At 40.0% G+C, this 22,128-nt stretch overlaps 1 protein-coding gene across 1 annotated transcript in view; it reads left to right on the top strand.

Annotated features, from left to right (window-relative positions):
* Positions 1 to 22,128, top strand: part of c2 (complement component 2) — a 37,297-nt gene that overhangs the window by 11,414 nt on the left and 3,755 nt on the right. The window contains exons 5-15 of the mRNA XM_002942973.4: positions 840 to 926; positions 3,491 to 3,624; positions 4,171 to 4,312; positions 5,679 to 5,816; positions 15,854 to 15,943; positions 16,709 to 16,846; positions 16,926 to 17,017; positions 17,494 to 17,611; positions 18,739 to 18,886; positions 18,964 to 19,040; positions 21,554 to 21,657. Coding sequence (XP_002943019.3) covers positions 840 to 926; positions 3,491 to 3,624; positions 4,171 to 4,312; positions 5,679 to 5,816; positions 15,854 to 15,943; positions 16,709 to 16,846; positions 16,926 to 17,017; positions 17,494 to 17,611; positions 18,739 to 18,886; positions 18,964 to 19,040; positions 21,554 to 21,657 — 1,268 coding nt within the window. The remainder of the gene's footprint in view (positions 1 to 839; positions 927 to 3,490; positions 3,625 to 4,170; positions 4,313 to 5,678; positions 5,817 to 15,853; positions 15,944 to 16,708; positions 16,847 to 16,925; positions 17,018 to 17,493; positions 17,612 to 18,738; positions 18,887 to 18,963; positions 19,041 to 21,553; positions 21,658 to 22,128) is intronic.

Consider the following 22,128-nt stretch of genomic DNA (forward strand, 5'->3'; position numbering starts at 1 on the left):
GTTATAAATGCTAGAGATCTGGTAAATATGAAATCTTTCAGTTAATTGGCCTTTTTGTGCTCTTGAATATAGGAGTTAGTAAGTCATGTTTTAAATATGCTTAATCTCTTGAAATTAAAAATTACATATCAAATCAGTTTTGTGATTTTTAATTATACTCTGAAAAAACACTAAGTCCTCCCTCTCCCATTTATTCATCCCCTCCCAACTTACTTTCCCTTCGCCTCTTCTTTTTCCTTCCTTCCTTCCTTCCTTCCTTCCTTCCTTCCTTCCCCCCTCCCTTCCTTCCTCCCTCCCTCCCTTCCTTCCTACCTGCTTCACTTCTGCTTTACTCTCCTTTACTTTAACCTACCACGCATGACACATGCTCCATTGACTGTTTATTCTAAAACACCTTTAACACTTCCATCTTTTCTTTTCGCTTTTTCACTGTAATCTGTCAAGCATCTCTTCTACTCAGTGAATTCATTGCTCTATTTCTACTTTATTATAAAAACATTTGCATCCTATGCATGCATGAATTCCTTTATTAAGTTAAAACAGTAATACCCTTCCTTCCAGTGTCCACTTACTCCCACTATACTGTTGCTATCTAGCCTCATGCATTTTCCCAGTTGCTGTACACTGACAGGCAAACCAGTCTGAATGTGAATGTCAAATAAACAAGGTCAGAACACTGATCAGAGCACTGCATCAATTCTGGGAAATAGACCACTGATCTCAAAGCCTGGCAGTAGCAATATTGTCCCTTATTCTTATTGTTACATTTACAACAGATCATTCAGTCCCATTCCTACTTAAGCTTTTGTCTATATCATTTTTTATCCTTTTTGTCACAGACCCATACTCATTTGATCTACCAGAAGATGTGCAGGAGCAGTTTAAAGCCTCACTTTCTGGAATTCTGAACATTAAAGAAAGATCAGGTAACATCTATTTGCAATGCATACAAATATGAAATCTAATATTCAGAAAGCCGTTATCCAAAAAACTCCCATACACTCCATTTTAATCAAATAATTAAAATTTTTAAAAGTGATTCCCTTTTCTTAAAACAGTACCTTTTGCTTGATCCCAACTAAGATATAATTATTTCTTATTGGAGCTAATACCATTCAATTAGGTTTCATTAATGTTTTTTTTAGTAGACTTTAGGTATGGTGACCTAAATTATGTAAAGATTCCTTATCAGGAAAACCCCAAGTCCTGAGCATTCAGAATAACAGGTCCCATACTTATACTTTAAATAAACAGCTCATATAGTAAAGAACTATTTGCATTACTTCAGATAAAAATGCCCTTTTCCTGTCAAATGGCATTTTCTCCTTATTTAGTATTGGTGGAGAAAGTTTGCAAAGTACATATCACTTCACTTTTCTATCTTGTTAAAAGCTTTCCTTTGGACTAGAGTTTAACATTGTTCTGTTACTTAAGTCAACTCTTAAACCAATACCCCTTTTCTATAGAATACATTACAATGACTCACACAGAAAACTCTGTTATCTAAATGCACAAATTTGCATTTTCCAACTTAAAACCTTATCTGCCACTTTTCAGCCCCTCCTGGACAGAACCCAACACAAAAATAGCCCTTTTCCAACCTTGAGGTTGTATGAGAATCGTATACATTATCTTCTGCACTGTGCTGTTAGAAATGCTTTACCAAAATATAAATCAATCTCATCCACTGAAACCCCGAGGTATAGGTTTCTGCTTACCTCCTCCTATAAGTAAGGTGAAGAGGAACTGAATGATTGCTACAACAGAAATGTGGCCATGGTGTGTATGCCCCATTATATCCATCCATTCGGGCCAACGGGTCCCTTGCCCAGTTGTGGGTCAGTTACTTAAAGGATATGTAAACCTTTAAAAAAAATGAATGTAAAATTGGTGATACTGCTTGTCTAACCACTTTTGCTATTTATACTGATACACTTTTAAGATTTTATGGGATAAAGTACTATCAATATGAATTTTATCAGAACAGTGCGATCTGCTGGTCAGTCTCCAGACCATGTTGTCGAAGAAGTTGTCAGGAGAAAGAAAGAGTGGTGGTCTGATGTTCTTCTGGTTAGGAAAGATGTTATCTGAGGTTTTTAATGTTTTAAACATTAAACCAGAGGAACATCAGACCAGTCATTTTTCTTTCTCCTGACAACATGGCGCTTTTGTGACAAAATTAATTCATATTACTCACTTTATCCCTTAATACAGTGCTGTCCAACTGGCGGCCCGCGGGCCGCATGCGGCCCGCGACCCCCCTCTGTGTGGCCCCCCACCTGTCTGGCTGCTTTGATGGCTTACTCTTGTGTAAGCTTTAAATGGTATCAGTACTGTGATTAACTGCCCCCCTGCATGGTTCTCACCTCAGATTTAGGCTGTAATCAGGCTGTATTGTTTAAATATGTAATCCCCTGTACTGTTCACACCTTTTAATCTCTGCATTGTTCACCCCCTGCAGTGTTCACACCTCAGGCTCAGGCTGTGATCACCCCCATTGTTCCCCTGTTCCCACCTCAGGAGCAGTAGAAACCCACAAATAATCCCTGCATACTACAATATACTACATATACTGAGGTGGTACTGCAATTAAAACGTTTTTAAATATATAGTTATTGTGCAGACTGTAGGAGCAGTGCCAGCATTGTGTCACTGTAGGCTGCCTGTGTGTGCCATACACACAGGCATCATAGGGCAAGCAGAGTATGGCACACACAGGCAGGGTAGGGAAGGCAGAGTATGGCACACACAGGCAGGGTAGGGCAGGCAGAGTATGGCACACACAGGCAGGGTAGGGAAGGCAGAGTATGGCACACACAGGCGGGGTAGGGCAGGCAGAGTATGGCACACACAGGCCAAGTATGGCACAAACCAGCCAAGAATGGCACACACAGTGAAAGTATGGCACGCAGGCAAGGTAGGGCAGGCAGAGTATGGCACACACAGGCAGGGTAGGGAAGGCAGAGTATGGCACACACAAAGGCAGGGTAGGGCAGGCAGAGTATGGCACACAGACAGGCAGAGTATGGCAGGTTTTTGCTGTACTACAACCAATAATATGGGCATGGTCATGTGATAACATGGGTGTGGTTTCAAGTGGGTGCGGTTTCAAAAAGGGGAGTGGTCAAAACTGGCTTCCATTATCGGCCCTCCACCACGTATGTTGGAAAAATTCCGGCCCTCGGTACAACAGAAGTTGGACAGCACTGCCTTAATACATTGGTTTAAAAAAAAACAAACAAATAAATAATGCATGTAAATTGCAAAAGTGTTTAAAATAGCACTCTCATCAATTTTACATCAGGTCTACTTATCCTTTAACCTAGGCAGGACGCAGCCATCAAAGGTATCCTTTCCCAAACCCTGGCTATGCCTCAAAGTGGTATTGTTTTATGGATTACCACTACAGTTGATTCTAGAAAAAGTAATATGTTAATCAAAATACTGATAATTTTACATTATCCCATTTCCTAACTTTTATATTTTGCAGCTTCTTTTGGGAGAACTATAAAGATAAAGAGGGATGGTATTCTAAATGTATATTTTCTACTGGATGCATCTCGAAGTGTTGGAGAAGCAAACTTTGATATATACAAAGAATGTTCTGTATATCTTGTCGATGAGGTCTGTCACTGAATTTGTATTTTAACATTTCTTTCTTTATATAATCTGTGCAATATACATGGGTATTAATATACAGTATGCATTTAGTACTTTAATCCTATTCCAGTATATTGGTCTTCATGTCTACTCAGTATAAAAGTTGGCAAAATCAAGCCATATTTTCAATTAAAGATTTTCGAGGTTTTTTTCGAGTTTGTAAACTCACGGATTTGAGGTATTTGAGTTTTTTATTCTAACAAGTTTTTTTATATTCAGACTTTTTAATAAATAAGGAAACAAGTTTTTTTTTTTTAAAATGCAAGTTTATTCAAAGTTCACAAACTTGAAAATTGATAAATAAGCCCAATTAAAATATGTATATTGTCTGTTGCTAAGGGTTTTTGCTTCAAGAAATAGAGAAGTAGTTCAATATAATTCAATGGACTTCATCAGTTTGGAGGTGGTGAATCTAGTTTGAAAAACATATATGTATTTCAATGCAATGCAATTTTTGAGGTAATGAATGAAAGTTCTTGCTGTTTCAATATTTTCTCATACTCTCTTTAGCTTGCCTCATTTGATATGACCATACAGTTTGGAATAATCTCCTATGCAACTGTTCCCAAAGTAATCATACCAATTTATGATGAAAACTCGGACAATGATGCCCATGTGTTTGAGGTGATTGAGAATGATCTGAAATACAGTGGTGAGTGTTCCACTCTAGTTTGATTTTCCCTATGTTGTCTGTAACCATACATATTTCCACTCACCTGAGAGGTCCAGGCCTGGATTTGTGGCGAGCCCGGGCCTAGGGCAGCACAATATTAGGGGCGGCATGCCACCCAGCCGCACCTTAATTTTGCTCACATATGGAGCTCTGGCGACAGGACATGCAGAAAACCTCAGCGCTCCATGTGAGCTAAACAGATGCGCATGTGTGCAATGCTAGTTGGGGGGAGGGGCAGGGGGGGAAATGGGGGAAATGGGGGCGGCCTCCGGGTCAGTGTTGCTCTGGTCTACAGTAATCATTTAAAAAGTTGGTGGCAGCTGTTATTTAAATGGCTACTTAAACCCACAGATAATTTTTTAATGATATTATGTACGTGCAGTACAAAATGAAGCACTTGATGGCACTAATTATAGTGTGACTAAACTGATTGATATAGTTTAGGAAGGTGTGTATTAAACAAAGTATTCAACTTATCAGTTCAACTTATCAACTGGGAACTATGGAGCAAGTACGCAGGAAAAGGCTACCAAGAAAAACAGATATTCTTGGAGAAAGGAATAAAAACACATTTTGATTAGGAATTATTGCTGTTCTTTTTTGCCATATGGGCACCAGGTTATATCTGTCATGGAATAACTAACTCTTTTAAATAGATACATTAGCTTGTAGCCTATTTGTTAGTACATGACTAATGACAAACCAAGTTATTTGTTTCCTACTAGCCTGCATGACCAAGCAGCACACACTCGCTAAAGATGGGTGTAGTTTGACACCCATAAGACATTTTTTCCATGGGTGTTAAACATAAAATTCTGAAAAATGTAATCTTCTGGACAATACCGTTTTCTTCTGTGAGAGTCTGTTTCTCAATTGAGTACATTAGTGATTCACATTAATCACCAGTTTGCATTAAGTTGGCAATATGTTTAATGCATTTCTAAACTTATATTGAGCTAATGGAATAGTGATTTTTACAGCAGAATGGGGGTTTGTATTTAAAAAGTTTGTAATACTCTAATGGCTGTGACAGATGGGGAGATTATTCTCGCGACTAATCTCCCTGATATGCCATCCCACCGGCTAGAATGTAAATCGCTGGTGGGATGGCATGCGCGGCACCGAAATCGCCGAAGTTCCCTCTCAAGGCAACTTTGGCGATTTCGGCAAATCGCTGTGCCGCGTATGCCATCCCACCGGCGATTTACATTCTAGCCGGTGGGATGGCATATTGGGGAGATTAGTCTCTCACGACAAGGTAGATTTGACGCACGGCGACTAATCTCCCCGTCTATCACAGCCCTAATCATCTACTGCAATCTAAATGAATCCCTCACTATTTTAGACCACAAAGACAAGACAGGCACAAACATTAAAGCTGCTCTGGAGGAAGTCTACAATATGATGTCATTTCAAAAAGAAACATACAAGAATGAATCTGTGTGGAATTCTATTCATCATATCATTATACTGCTGACAGATGGTAAGAACTACTGTATTCTCAAATCTAGCGATAATATGGCTGTGCACTGTGTAGTCTTGTAGTTTTTAACTTTTCAAAATCCACCCTAAGACAAAGAACTTTACAAAAAAATCATTGCACCATAGATTAAACCCTCAGTTACCACAACAAATAGAAAATACAGATTTAGGGCAATGGCACACAGAGAGATTTGTGCCCCTGGTTCAATCTGTACTACTGTGGGCAACAAATATCTCTGGAAAATGACTTGCCATTGAATAACATTACAATTGCTGAAAGTAAAACTTAGCACTTGTGATGACCTGGCTTAATTGTGGCATCTGTTGCCCACAATAGTGCAGATTTAAGGGCTCTGGCACACGGGGAGATCGCCCCGCCGCGTCTGCCATCCCACCGGCGACTTACATTGTCGCCGATGGGATGGCAGGGGAAGGCAACTCGGGGAGATTAGTCGCCTGCGAACAGGGAGTTTTGCCCTAACTGCAGGTGACAAATCTCCCCATGTGTAAATAGCCTTAGAGATAGCTGAGCAGCTGGAGACTCAGGAGAGACAATGACTCCAAATAAGATAATATTTTACTATATTGCAGCTATCCTGTACCCTAATGAAAAACAGCAATTAGCTTTCATCAGTGAAGGGCAGGTTGGACAATGAATGCATATGCATATTATGGGTTAGTGCAGTGGTGCATTTAGCACCTATGTTCACACATGAACTCATATAAGAGAAGCACTATGGCCCTTTATTTTGCTAATTAGAATTGTAACCTAAATGCATAGTGGTGAGACGATGTTTACTCTAAAAAAATGCTCTATAAAATACAAACTGTTACCCCTTCTGCATAACTGATATCTCAAAATTCATGTCTGATGTCAACTGATGTATTAAAGTAGCCCCAGATGGTGATTATTTTTCTGAATGCAAAGAACTGCAAAGATTTTAGTACTTCTTTGCTAAGGAAATCCATGCACACCAATTTGAGGTATCAAGGAAATTCATTGCTGTGATGTCTAGGAGATCTAACTTGTCTCCTGAAAAAATGGTGCTACTGTAATTGACAAAGGGGATTGCTTGTGAGGACTTACATCACTGGTATGTCCCCCTACACACAGTTGTAATCATACCTTAGCAACTGGCTGATCAGGTCATGATGTCATTGTTTTGCATAGCAACAGCCACTTTGTGGTGCTGTCACTGCTGATGTTATGATGTAATTGCATTTCAGTGGTTGTGTAAGTGCATCACATTGGTGAGCAACTAGCAGTTTGGCGCAAACTTTACAGTCCTATACTCACGTTGTATTAGCACCTGATTTTAGGTGTGTGTTCTGAGGACCTCCTATCCATTGGACTGAATTCCACATTTATGACCTTGGTATGTTCCTTATTTTTTCTTGTACCACTCCTAAAGGGGTCTTCTTAAAAATAATAAATGGTAACTCCTTTATCCTTTTTTGCTGAAAAAACCTGAAAAAAAGACTTTCCCTTACTGGAGGAGCTTGATTTACAACATACAGCTTTGGTTGTATCCTGGAAGATCTTGAGATATTTCTTCTGGGTGATCATACATTTGTTTGGGCTCTATACAATGAGGTTGTTCCACACCTCTTTTACTTTCTGAAATCAGTGCATGTAGGCCAAGAACTATCTTAGTCCACATTTAATGGATTTTTATATCATCTTACCCTTTGCATGACACCCAGCCAGGAAAATATACTGGGTGTGTGACTGAGGAGATCATTCATAGGTAAAAAAACAACATATTTTCACAAAAACATTCAGATGTCCTAAGGCTTGTTCAGAGACCGGGAGCTTACTTATTATTCCAGCACATGAATGGCTGCTACAGTATCTCTAATAATAGCATGGTCAGTTCTAGCAGTACAAGCAAAGAACAGGGCAATACAGTGCCAAAGGCAGTTACGTTAAATAGATCAAGGAATTATAGCACTTTTTCCAGAGAAAGAAGGTATAAAACCTTGGGATATCTGCAAGATGTCAACATGGACAAAGCCGTTGCTTGCTCTGATGATTTTTTAAATAAGATTCTCACTTTAACCATAGGATGTTATAGCCAGTAAGAAGGTCTGAATACATCTTGAATATGCATCACTCTGTAATAATTGCTTAATTAATTGCTTAACTGTTGACTCAAAAGTTTATACTGCCTTACTGTGTCTACCAAAGGAGTAAATTGTTTTGTCATATTAAAGTTACCTTTTTAAATTAGTATTTGAAAAACGCTAGTATAATGTTTCTCAGAGAAGGGCAGTTCTTATTACATACAGGGTCTCAGACCATAGGGTCACATATTATACCAATATTGAGAAAGTAAAGCTCTAAAACACGTGTCAAACACAAGGCCCTGACCGTGCAGCACCAATCGCCTGACTGCACTGTGACTGTGCCTGATCGTGCAGCACCAATCGCCTGACTGCACTGTGACTGTGCCTGATCGTGCAGCACCAATCGCCTGACTGCACTGTGACTGTGCCTGATCGTGCAGCAACAATCGCCTGACTACACTGTTACTGTGCCTGATCGTGCAGCAACAATCGCTTGACTGCACTGTGACTGTGCCTGACCGTGCAGCACCTATCGCCTGACTGCACTGTGACTGTGCCTGACCATGCAGCACCTATCGCCTGACTGCACTGTGACTGTGCCTGACCATGCAGCACCAATCGCCTGACTGCACTGTGACTGTGCCTGACCATGCAGCACCAATCGCCTGACTGCACTGTGACTGTGCCTGACCATGCAGCACCTATCGCCTGACTGCACTGTGACTGTGCCTGACCATGCAGCACCAATCGCCTGACTGCACTGTGACTGTGCCTGACCATGCAGCACCTATCGCCTGACTGCACTGTGACTGTGCCTGACCGTGCAGCACCAATCGCCTGACTGCACTGTGACTGTGCCTGACCGTGCAGCACCTATCGCCTGACTGCACTGTGACTGTGCCTGACCATGCAGCACCTATCGCCTGACTGCACTGTGGCTGTGCCTGACCGTGCAGCATCAATTGCCTGACTCCAGTCCTAGTGGTGCTGTGACTGTGCCGGACCGTGCAACTGCCAGACTGCGCCACTCCAGTCCCAGTGGCCACTTTCATTCTGCCCTGCAGGGTGCGTGGTGTGGAATGACGTAATATGCACCACACCCTGCAGGGCAGAGCAGAAGTGGTCACCTGGAGCGCCACTAGGACTGGAGCGGCGTAGTCAGGCAATTGGTGCTACACGTTCAGGCACAGTCTCAAGGTGCCACAAGCCAAAAGCATCTGCTTTCACAGCACTGCGACCCCACAACACAAGTTTGCACCTGGTAAATGAGTCCTGACCCACAGCTCCCACAGTTTGTAATTTAACAGTTAGTTTTGCTTTCAGTTTGTTGAACATGATCAATGCACGAGGGTGGTGTGTAATATGGTTTTTCAGGGTGAAGAAGGATTTATCCTTCTACTACTAGCCATTAGGATTCGCTCGTATCTTGTCGCGACTTTTTCGTATTGAGCGCTCATAAGCGGCGGGCGAAACTTTCAGACTTAGCATGATTTTGGAAGCCTCCCATAGGACTCAATGGCACCCTGCAGCTCCAACCTGGCCCAAGAAAAGTCACCATACTGAAGCTTGAATGAATCCGAACGCTACGAAAAAATCGCAACATTTTGCGCAACTTTCGGAATGGCTACGAAAAAGTCGCGATAATTTTCCGACAAAATCGCCAAATACCGATCATTACGAAAAAAACGCAATCGGACGCATTCGGCCCGTTCGTGAGTAAGTAAATGGGCCCCTTATATTCAACCAGATAACAAAAAAAAAGAGTTTGAACAGATAATAATTTCAGATTCCCATCTAGACATCAATTTGTTTTGTAAATCACTTTTCTATCTGAGTATTATTATTATTTATTTATAAAGCGCCAACATATACCGCAGCGCTGTACAATAAGTGGGTTTCATACATTGGACATACAGAGTAACATATAAAGCAATCAATAACCGATACAAGAGGTGAAGAGAGCCCTTCCCAAAAGAGCTTACAATCTACAAGCAAAATTTAGTTCCCAAAATGTGACACTTAAGGGGTATATTTATCATGCTGTGTAAACAGTAAAACATCACTGGTGATGTTGTTTATAACAGCCTATCAGATGCTTTGATTTTCTAACTGTTGAAATCTAATCGCTGATTGGTTGCTCTGGGTAACATCATCGGTAATGCTTCACTGCACTTTTTACACAGCATGATAAATATACCATATTTATCTTACACTGCAAGGTCAGACTAAAGTCTACCAACCGCAAATGTTTATATAGGAGGTTTGGGAAACCATTCAAATTGTGAAATTAGTAAATATTCACTGTGTGTACAGCAAGAGTAAATATTGCCCAATATACAGTATATAGTGAATTACAAACCTTGACCAGGTCTCTCATTTTACTAAATAACAAAACACACACTGAAATTTTATTCACTATGTTGGGTTGAAACATCCAACATACTGTTCTTCGACTTCAGTTTATTCTTCCGCTTCTTCTTACTCTTAGCCCCCCCATTTTCTAAACGCTACTCCTCCTACAGTTTTAGGGGTACAACACCCAAACTCCCCACACTTGTTCACCCTATAGCAAAGCAGGTTTCTTGTGCTTTTCTAAGCGATCTCGCCCCTGTCTTTTTGTGGCGCCGCTCTGAACACCCCAATTTTTCCATTGACTTTGACAGGGAAGATTTTCAAACTGCTGCCGCACTTACAGCTTTGAAGCTACACCCCCCAAACTTGAATCACATAGTTATGGGGTCAGCCTGAATGAAAATATGATGATTGTTGGATGCCCAAAAGTGGGTGGAGCTGTGAACAGCCAATCAGATTTTACCTATTGACTTGGCGGAAATTCAACCTGCTGCCATTCTCACAGTATTAACACCAGGGTCTATAAACGTTTCACAGTTGGTCACTAGGGGACTGCAGTTTTAGTTTTGAAAAGTGGGCAGAGCCACCAACAGTTAATCAAATTTCACCTATTGAATTTTATTAGTTTAATGCCAGGGTTCCCAAACTTTACACAGTCAGTCACTGGGTGACTTCATACTCAAGGTTAGAAAAGGGGCGGGACAGCCAAAAACCAATCATTTCTTTCATTGTTTTCAGTTGGGAAATTGTAACTGCTGCCATTCTCACATGTTTAATGTCAGGGTCCCCAAACTTTGCACAGTTTGTCAATGGGTGACTATGTTCCAAGTTTATAAAAGTGGGCGGGGCCAACAATAGCCAATCAGATTTCACCTATAGACTTCATACGTTTAAATTTAAACTGCTGCCATTCTTTAAATATTAATACTAAGGTCCCCAAACTTTGCAGAGCTAGTCACCAGGTAACTGCAGTTCAGAGTTAGGAAAAGTGGGTGGGGCCACCAACAGCCCATCAGATTTTACCTATTGATTTTCAATGAGGAAATTCAACCTGCTGCCATTCTCACAGTATTAACACCAGGGTCATTAGGGGACTGCGTTTTTAGTTTTTAAAAAGTGCGTGGAGCCACCAACAGCCAATCAGAATTCACTTATTGATTTTTTTTTGGTTTAAATTTAAAATGCTGACTTTCTCACACTATTTATGTCAGGTTTCCCAAACTTTGCACAGTTAGTCACTGGCTGACTACGTATTCAGGGTTAGAAAAAGCCACCAACAGCCAATCCATTTCCACCCATTAAATTTCATTGGTTTATATTTAAACTGATTAATTGGTATTGTCACTGGGTAATTGCGGGTCAAAGTTGGAAAAAGTGGGCGGAGCCACCAACAGCCAATCACATTTCACCTATTTACTTAAAGTGTAATATGCTGTCAGTCCAACAATTTTTATGCCTGAGTCCCCAAACTTTGCAAAGTTGGTCACTGGGAGACTGCAGTTCAAAAATAGAAAAAGTGGGTTGGGCCACTGACAGCCAATCAGATTTCTTCCATTGAATTTTATTGGCTTAAATTTAAAATGCTGTTATTCTCGCACTATTTATGCCAGGGTGCCCACTGTTTGTCACTGGGTGACTTCGACTCAAGGTTAGAAAAAGTGGGCACACCCACCAATCACCAATTCACCTATTGACTTTTATTGGTTTAAATTTAAACTGCTGCCGTTCTTTAACTACAAACCGGATTCCAAAAAAGTTGGGACACTAAACAAATTGTGAATAAAAACTGAATGCAATGATGTGGAGGTGCCAACATCTAATATTTTATTCAGAATAGAACATAAATCATGGAACAAAAGTTTAAACTGAGAAAATGTACCATTTTAAGGGAAAAATATGTTGATTCAGAATTTCATGGTGTCAACAAATCTCAAAAAAGTTGGGACAAGTAGCAATAAGAGGCTGGGAAAAGTAAATTTGAGCATAACGAAGAGCTGGAAGACCAAATAACACTAATTAGGTCAATTGGCAACATGATTGGGTATAAAAAGAGCTTCTCAGAGTTGCAGTGTCACTCAGAAGCCAAGATGGGTAGAGGATCACCAATTCCCACAATGTTGCGCAGAAAGATAGTGGAGCAATATCAGAAAGGTGTTACCCAGCGAAAAATTGCAAAGATTTTGCATCTATCATCATCAACTGTGCATAACATCATCCGAAGATTCAGAGAATCTGGAACAATCTCTGTGCGTAAGGGTCAAGGCCGTAAAACCATACTGGATGCCCGTGATCTCCAGGCCCTTAAACGACACTACACCACAAACAGGAATGCTACTGTAAAGGAAATCACAGAATGGTCTCAGGAATACTTCCAGAAACCATTGTCAGTGAACACAATCCACCGTGCCATCCGCCGTTGCCAGCTGAAACTCTACAGTGCAAAGAAGAAGCCATTTCTAAGCAAGATCCACAAGCTCAGGCGTTTTCACTGGGCCAGAGATCATTTAAAATGGAGTGTGGCAAAATGGAAGACTGTTCTGTGGTCAGACGAGTCACGATTCAAAGTTCTTTTTGGAAATCTGGGACGCCATGTCATCCGGACCAAAGAGGACAAGGACAACCCAAGTTGTTATCAACGCTCAGTTCAGAAGCCTGCATCTCTGATGGTATGGGGTTGCATGAGTGCGTGTGGCATGGGCAGCTTGCATGTCTGGAAAGGCAGCATCAATGCAGAAAAATATATTCAGGTTCTAGAACAACATATGCTCCCATCCAGACGTCATCTCTTTCAGGGAAGACCCTGCATTTTTCAATAAGATAATGCCAGACCACATTCTGCATCAATCACAACATCATGGCTGCGTAGGAGAAGGATCCGGGTACTGAAATGGGCAGTCTGCAGTCCAGATCTTTCACCTATAGAGAACATTTGGCGCATCATAAAGAGGAAGGTGCGACAAAGAAGGCCCAAGACGATTGAACAGTTAGAGGCCTGTATTAGACAAGAATGGGAGAGCATTCCTATTCCTAAACTTGAGAAACTGGTCTCCTCGGTCCCCAGACGTCTGTTGAGTGTTGTAAGAAGAAGGGGAGATGCCACACAGTGGTGAAAATGGCCTTGTCCCAACTTTTTTGGGATTTGTTGACACCATGAAATTCTGAATCAACATATTTTTCCTTTAAAATGGTACATTTTCTCAGTTTAAACTTTTGTTCCGTGATTTATGTTCTATTCTGAATAAAATATTAGAAGTTGGCACCTCCACATCATTGCGTTCAGTTTTTATTCACAATTTGTTTAGTGTCCCAACTTTTTTGGAATCCGGGTTGTATTAATCCTAGGGTCCCTAAACTTTGCAGAGTTAGTCACTGGGTAACTGCAGTTCCAGGTTAGAAAAAGTGGACGGAGCCACCAACCGCCAATCAGATGTCACTCATTGACTTTCAGTAGGGAAATTTAAGTTCCTGCCATTCAGACACTATTAAAACCAGGCTCCCCAAACTTTGCACAGTGGTTTTTACTATATAACTGTGGTCCAAGGTTAGAAAAGTGGGTGGAGTCAACAACAGATCAGATTTAATTCAGTGACTTCACGTTTTTCAAACCAAGATGAAGTTTGTTCTCAAACTTCCCTTTCTAGTTGATATTATGATTATGCAAAAGCACTTAAACTCAAAATTTTGTTTTACAATATGACTGGTTTAACTTTGCATGAGTATTTAATTTCACTATATTACTATATTTAAGAGCCACTTTTTGTATTAAAACTAGAAGTGAGTTGCAGCTTTGCACAGTGCTTGGGAATGATTTTGCAGATAAAGGCATTTACCAGGCAGTTTTGTGGAATATTCAACACTTTAATCTTGAGTTGCTCCAGTTTTACTTTGGCATTGTGCTTGTGAAAGATATCAGTGTTGGACTGGGGTGCCAAGGGCCCACCAGAAAACCTTAGACCTTTGGCCCACTCTACCCTTGTCTGTTTACTCTGTAATTACTATTTTTTACATACTATTATCTATCTTTTCCTCCATTTCTTTTGTTTTTTCTCATATAGAAATGAGTAATGGCCATTGTATAGGCATACAAAGCAAACTGTTGTGAGAGCAGGAGGGCCCACTGGGAGTTTTCCTGGTATCATGGTGGGCCAGTCTGACACTGAAAGATATACATTCATACAACTTTTAGTCTTTAGCAAACTGTTACGTCATCTACCTGTATTTTGCAATCTTCCTTCTATGTGCCCAGTCACTGCTGATTACAAGCATACCACCAATGTCATGGTAAAAAAAAACAACAATCTAAAAAGCTCTGCATTACTATTATTGTTATTGGAAGGTGGTGCAAAACAAGTTACTTGTGTTACTTTTCACTAAGTAAAGTCAAAGAATTGGTCATGGATCTGACCATTTTTGCAAGCCCTATGTAATGAAGAGAGGCATAACTAGGAAAAAAAGGGGTTATTTAGCATGACCAGGGGAACACTGCAAGCAGCTGGAATTTAGGGGTTGCTGCCACCCGATGCAGCAGCCCTAATACTGCCCTTACCTATTTGCCATTGGAGCTGGCCGACAAGGGACTGCATCTCTTGTGCAGAGAGGAAATTCATCTCTTAAAGTTACCAGTAGTAGCCTTTTGCCACCCCTGGAACTAGCTGCTCTGACTGCAAGAACACTGAGCAGCACAAAAGTGCACCTTAGTCCCCGTTCTGACTGTGCTCTGCACCTTGTGTAGCATTTAAAAAATCAGGGACAAGGTGCAAACCTGTCAGGATTAAGGGAGAAGTATTGTTGGAAGAACTCGTAGAGGAAGGACCTCTCCTACACCTCCCACTAAGGAGCACAGCCGCTGGAGATGGAAACAGGACTGGAACCAAGTGGAGGAGTGGCAGGAGTGCCGACCAGGCGTCAGAGCAGAGTTGAGAGACAATCGGATAGTCAGGCAGGCGAGAGGTCGGTACAGGCAGCAGGATTTGTAGTCGAGGGGCAGGCCGGATCAAAACAAGTCTTTCAGAAGGATAATAACGCTTAGTGTCTTTCAAGAGGAAAATTATCACTTTGCAGTAATCCTAGGCCCCTGGCATCTTTTAAAGCGCTAGGCGCATGCACCAGCACGCTGGCATCAAAGTGTGCGCCGGCGCCACGACGCACGCCGGCGCCAAGTCACGCACTGGCGTCAAGGCCCGCGCCAGCAACAAGACGCGTACCCGTGTTAAGGCGCACGCCGGCATCATGGCGCGCACCGGCAACAGAACACGCCCCCCCTTGTGGCCAGGCGCTGCTGCTGGGCCTTACAAAACCACAGCATCAGGTGGTGCAGGTCAATCCTATCCTTACGGCCTGCACAATGGGCCATCTGCATCCTCTGCCACTACCTAACTTGAGAGTCTGAATGATATGCATGTAAAGGGATGGGTGGGAGAGAGGGAGCTTAATTGCCACCCTCATTTGCCCCTTATAAATACAATGCTGCTGAATGCAAACATGGCAGCAACCACAGGTCTCTGCACTCCAAAATAAAACACCGGCACCTTATATATTACCCATGGTTTACTGCACAACTGAAAACTGTTTATTTTGTTTATGGCAACCCATTATTTTTTTCTTTTCTCTGATCCCTAGGGAAAGCAAACATAGGTGGGCGTCCAGCAGACACAATAAAACACATTGAAGAATTCCTAGATATTAAAAAGAAAAGAGAAGATTATTTAGGTGAGAGAAATAAACTATTTTCATAAAAATATACTTTTTTGGTAGTATGCGCTACTGGGTAATACTAAATAGAAAATTGCCATTTTAAGAATTAAGGGCCGCCTGGGATCATAGGATTCACAGTGCACACAAACAAGCCAAGGCACACATACATACTAGGCCCCATCAGCCAATTAATGGACAGAGTTCTGCCTTTTGCTTCCACACTACTTCGTGTTACAGTTAGAGCTGCATTATTTCTGGTCATGGGAGGGAGCACACAGCCCATCACTAAATGGTGGCTAAAGGGAAAGGATGTAAAAGGGCAATATTTACTGATATATATTTCAGTTTGGCGAGATTCTTTAATAGGTCACTTAACATAATATAAACTATCTGTTGGTTAAGCATTCATTCTGGGGTTATAGTTTTCCTTTAATGCTACTGTACTATTTATTTATTTATTTATTCGTACTTGCTAATGTGCTCTGTATTTAATATATATTATTGTATAGGCCTCCTAAATGGGGGAAAAACTGCTGGGAATCCCTTATGGTTACCAAGTTTAATTTTTGATAAATCTGCCTGTGTGATGCATACTCATATTTGCTATACCCAGAGTTTAATTTGTATGCTTACTTGTTGTTAAAAAATGTAATTCCTTATATTTTTGACATCATTCTTACCATTCTTTTTCCACTTCAGTATGCTATTTTGTTTATACCTTCTCTTTTTGATAAACTCCTACCCCCATAACATCGTCTAATTCTGACCATTTTTTATAAGATGTTTACACATTTGGAATTGGTCCAGATGTAGACATGGCAGACCTAAGTGAAATAGCATCAAAGAAAGATGGGGAAAGCCATGTTTTTCGAATGGAAAGTGCAAATGAAATGAAGACAGTGTTTCAGAAAATAGTTGGTATGTGCCTTACCTCTTTTGAATTGTATACTCCTTAGTCAAAGCCTTCTCACTCTAATCTTATTTGTTTCCTTTATAGATATTAAGCACTATGGGGATATGTGTGGACTTAATGATGAATCTCCAGAATCAGAGAGCAGCTTACATTTCCCATGGAATGTCTTGGTAAAAGTGGGTATTAAATGCATTAGAAAGACCATGTTTTTTTAGGTCTAGTAACATCAAAAATAGAAAGTACTCCTTTGATTGAGCAATGTTTTCCATTTAGCATAAGACCCCTTGTGGTAGGAATTTTTTTTTTGTTGTATAAACACCAACCCATTTAGTCTCAGGTTCCATTGTTTCCAATGTAAAAGCACATTAATAACATGATCCAAAGAGTCTACAAATGGAAAGTAAATGCAATTTAAATATCATGCTTTCTATTAAGGGTGTGAGAATTTGCAAAAGTGTAAAAGCTTTGAGCACATTATATATAAACATTTATAGGGTATTTTTATTTCGTGATGTTACTTTGCCTTTAACAAAAGCTCAAAAGGTGTAAAAGAAAAGTTTTATGTATTAGTAATAAATGGATTGGTGGTTTACCACCAAAGTTTCTGTTTAAAATGGTGCATTCTGGAACTATTCAACACTATTCCCTGCAGTCTCGTAGGTCCGTGGCTGGCCCATGTTTGGGCTCCCTAATATCTAAATCCTGGGTCCTCTCTGCAGCACATTGCTTCAAAGAAGGTGAACTGGCAGATGCATATGACTTTCAAATTGGTAAGAAAACATATAACTCCAAAAACATAAACAGAATGGGGTGAAGGAGTGATCCAAACACTGAGCCACCTCCCATTTTCCCATACCAATTACCTTTCTAGCTTTTCTTTCTCATTTCTAAGTGTCTAAGCATTAGGGGGGAACTATACCCCTAAACATTGCAGGCCTCTATAAAAGTATTTTGCATAAAACAGCCCATATGTAAAAACAGCTTCATTTAAATAAACCTTTTTCATAAAAATGTACTTTTATAGTAGTATATGCCACTGGATAATCCTAAATAGAAAATTGCCATTTTAAGTAGTAAGGGCCACACTTCTTCTTGCTACAGTTAGAGCTACATTCATTATTTCCTGTCAGGGGATCTCTGAGGGAGCCAAAAGACGTAAAAGGGCATTATTTACTGATATCTATATGCCAATTTGGTATAATTCTTTAATAAGCCACTCACAGGGGCTGATTCATGAAAGTACGTGTTCGAATCCCAAAATGAGTAAATTGTATTAGATACGATCATTTCTGATGATCGGAAATGTCACGAAAATGCTTCCGAAAAACTCGTATTAGTCACGATAATATTGTATTGGCGATCCGAAAGTCACAAAACTTTTGTGTCAGAACGATTGTAAACGGCGGGAAAACCTTTCTGACTTCGATCCTTCAGTGCATGATTTTGTAAACTCCCATAGGACTCAATGGCACTCAATGGCAATGGCTTGAATGAATCAAGAACTCTCATACTCGGAGCGACAAATACGATTTTGTCGCACAAATTGTTGCGCTTTTGTCGCAAAGTGCGAAAAAGTTGTGCAAATTAACAAAAATGTTGCGCAAATCAACAAAAAGGTGCAAAAAATACACAGTACGAAAACTTAGAAAAAATACTATGTTTTTGCATTCGGAAGCGATCGAACATTGATAAATGGGCCCCATAATGTTGGTTACTTATACATACTGATGGTAGTGTTTCCATTTAATACAGAGACCTTTAGTAGATAACATATAGTAAATATTAGAATTGTGAGTGTTTTGAGTTGTGAATAAGTCTGTACACTTAGCAAAAATTAAAATTGTTGTACAGCAGGTAGAACATATATTAATGCAAGAACTTATAATTTCTCTTCTAGGGAGGCAAAGCTACAAGGCTAAAACAATTGAGATCCATAATTGTTACAATATTAGTAGAAAGAAATCTAAGAATGTCAATGAAGATTATGATTATGATGTGGCCTTGGTTCAACTTAAAGAGAATGTGAAATTCTCAAAAGAAGCCAGGTAACTCTACGCATTACATGTGCTTCTCACTCCTAACCATGCTTTGGTGTACTATAAACCTATTGTTTTCTTACCAGGCCAATATGTATCCCTTGTACTGAACCAGCCAACAGAGCCATGAAAAGAGTGAAAGGATCTACCTGCAAAGATCACAGTAAATATATACAGTATATATATATATATATATATATATCTCCCTAGCTACTGCTCATTCTTTTAAGCAATTATATTCCGGCTGATATTCTTCTTTCTGAGGTGTGGGGGAAATAGATTTACATTTTAGAAAATACTTTTTATTCACAGAGTCATTTTCCATCTTGCACAACAGTACATTAATATGAATTAGTGCCATTTGCACTGTTTGGTGCATTAGGTACTTCAGCAAAGTGTTATGAGTAACATAAAGTTGAATAGCAAAAAGACCAAGGGGCACATTTACTAATCCACGAATGTCCGAAAAAAGCGTCCGAATGCGTTTTTTTCGTAATGATCGGTATTTTGCGACTTTTTTTCGAGCGCTCAATAAGTCGTACTGGCTATGAAAAAGTTGTGACAATTCACGAAATTTGTAATGGCTATGAAAAAGTCGCAACAATTCACGAAAGTCATAATGGCTATGAAAAAGTCGGAACAATTCACGAAATTTGTAATGGCTATGGAAAAGTCGCGACAATTCGCGCAAGTCGTACCGGCTACGAAAAAGTCGCAAAATGTTCGTTTTCCAATCCGAATTTTTCCCATTCGGATTCGGATTCGTGGATTAGTAAATCAGCCCCATAGTCTATCAAGTTCAAGCCCTCCAAACAAACCTTAGCACACTTACATACATACACTTATACCAACCTATCTATACATGCACATAAATAACTATATATGCCAATATCAATACTAGTTATAGATTATAGTATCAGAATAGTCTTAAATATTATGCTTGTTCAAGTAATCATCTAAGCCACTCTTAAAGCGGACCTGTCACCCTAAGAAATAAGTCCAAATTATTTTCTATATTGTTAGTTGAGCAAAATAAACTTTACTTACTCTATATAAATAATATAAATCTTGTTTCCTTCCGTCTTGGAATTACTCAATCAAAGCAAGCAGGCAGGCACCATTTTGTGGACACTGTTATTAAGTCAAGCTTTGTATCATGCCAAAATCTTGTTTATGTGATAGAATGGGGGACCAGATGCCCAGGCCCATGCACTGGCTACACAGTTAGATGAGGAGGAGGGAGGGGAGAAGTGAGATGTGCAGTGACATCTAGGAAGTGCTGAATGGAAAGCTAAAGTTATTGTCTGCCCCGCCTCTATGCCTAAGGCATAGAGGTGGGGCAAGCAATATATGATTGACAGCTGTGATTTTTAAATGCCTTTATAATGGGTTTGGCTGTGTTAATATAAAAATGAATTTGGGTTTCTTGTTTAATTTGAACAGGACTTTTATTATACAGATTTTCATGTTTGGGTGACAGGTCCACTTTAAAGGCATTAATAGAAACTGCCATCACCAGCAGGGTATTAGCCTCATTGCCCTCACAGTGAAATACCATCTACGCTGCTTCAAATGAAAGTTTTGTTTCTCTAATCTAATCTGCCTATAATCCCATCTAATGTACTTGTACAGAGTAATCATGTCCCCTCACAAGCGCCTTTTTCCCAGAAAAAAAACCCCCAATCTTGACAGTCTAACCTCATAGTTTAAATCTTCCATCCTCTTTACCAGTTTAGTTGCACGTCTCTGCACTTTCTCCAGCTCATTAATATCCTTCTTAAGGACCGGAGCCCAAAACTGCACTGCATACTCAAGGTGAGGCCTTACCAGGGACCTATAAAGGGGCAAAATTATGTTTTCATCCCTTGAGTCAATGCCCTTTATTATGCAAGACAGAACTTTATTTGCTTTAGTAGCCACAGAATGACACTGCCTGGAATTAGACAACTTGTTATCTACAAAAATCCCCAGATACTTCTCTTAAGGGTCCCACCCAACACACTACCATTTAGTGTATAACTCACATTTATATTATTCCTAACTTTGCACTGCCTAGTTTTCCAGTTTGGTCAAATCATTCTGCAAAGTGGCAGCCTCCTGCATACAATATTTAGTAGTAGAGTCGAGGTTCCTGCTCACCTTCTCATAATAGGCAATTAATTTGTTTCACAAGATCTATTACACATATAACCATGCTGGCACAAACTCAAAGTAATATGCTTTGTAATGTATTCAAGTATCTTATCCCGTATTACTTCTTCCAATAGCTTTCTTACCACTGATGTCAGACTAACAGGCCTATATTTTTTAGGCTGATTAGGCTGACTGAGTACATAATCCCCTTTTTAATAGTGACACCACAATTTGCTAGTCTCTCAGCACCATGCCAGATCCCAATGAATTTTAAAGAATTAAAGGGGTAATGTGTACAGATGTACAGTGATATTCTGAGACATTTTGCTTTTGGTCTGCATATTTTCTTTTTCATGTTTTTTTCAGTTATTTATCTTTCTGTTCAGCAGCTCTACAGTTTGCTATTTTAGAAACTATCTGGTTGCTGGGGTCTTATTTGCCCTAGCAACCAGAAGAGGGGGAAACGTAAAAATGATTAACTAATTAAAAGCTACATCTTACTGTAGCTCCACCTCCTTCCCTTTTTTCACTCCTTTCATTCAGGAGAGCAGCTGATGGGAGTCAGTCAGATCCCTGCCGGATATCTGTCTAAGAATAACAAAAATGAGCTGATCGAAAAGAGAGTTTTTATTAAAACTAACAAGGATGTGAGTGATTTTTCCTATTCAATTCTGTAACTTATGGTATTTGGTCATGCCATTCAAATGTGTATCCATTTCCTACTAACGCCATAACTTGGTCAGTAATTACCACGATACCAGACAAAATGAACATTAAAATTCACATTGCCAGGTAAATGTGGTTGTATGGCAATATGCTCTTGTTTCTTTCAAGATCACAAAAGTTTAGTTTTTTTCAGTGCAGTAAGCAATTTAGAGTGCCATTTTTTTCCACGTATTCCCATAATTCCAGCATCATTGCGGTTGCAAAGGGGAGAAGCTCTTTAAGCAGCTGCACTACACCAGAATGAAGTGGAGCACACCCGTCACCAAAATAACAGCCCTGGGTGCAGGTCAAAAAAATAGACATATAGAGAAAGAGTACCCCACACTCAGGGACTTGGTGCAAAAGAAAAAAAGTTTATTGAAAAATAAACTGCTATAGATACATGCAGTTTA

The sequence above is a fragment of the Xenopus tropicalis genome, chromosome 8 (genome assembly GCF_000004195.4).
Source record: "Xenopus tropicalis strain Nigerian chromosome 8, UCB_Xtro_10.0, whole genome shotgun sequence".
NCBI classification, from domain to species: domain Eukaryota; kingdom Metazoa; phylum Chordata; class Amphibia; order Anura; family Pipidae; genus Xenopus; species Xenopus tropicalis.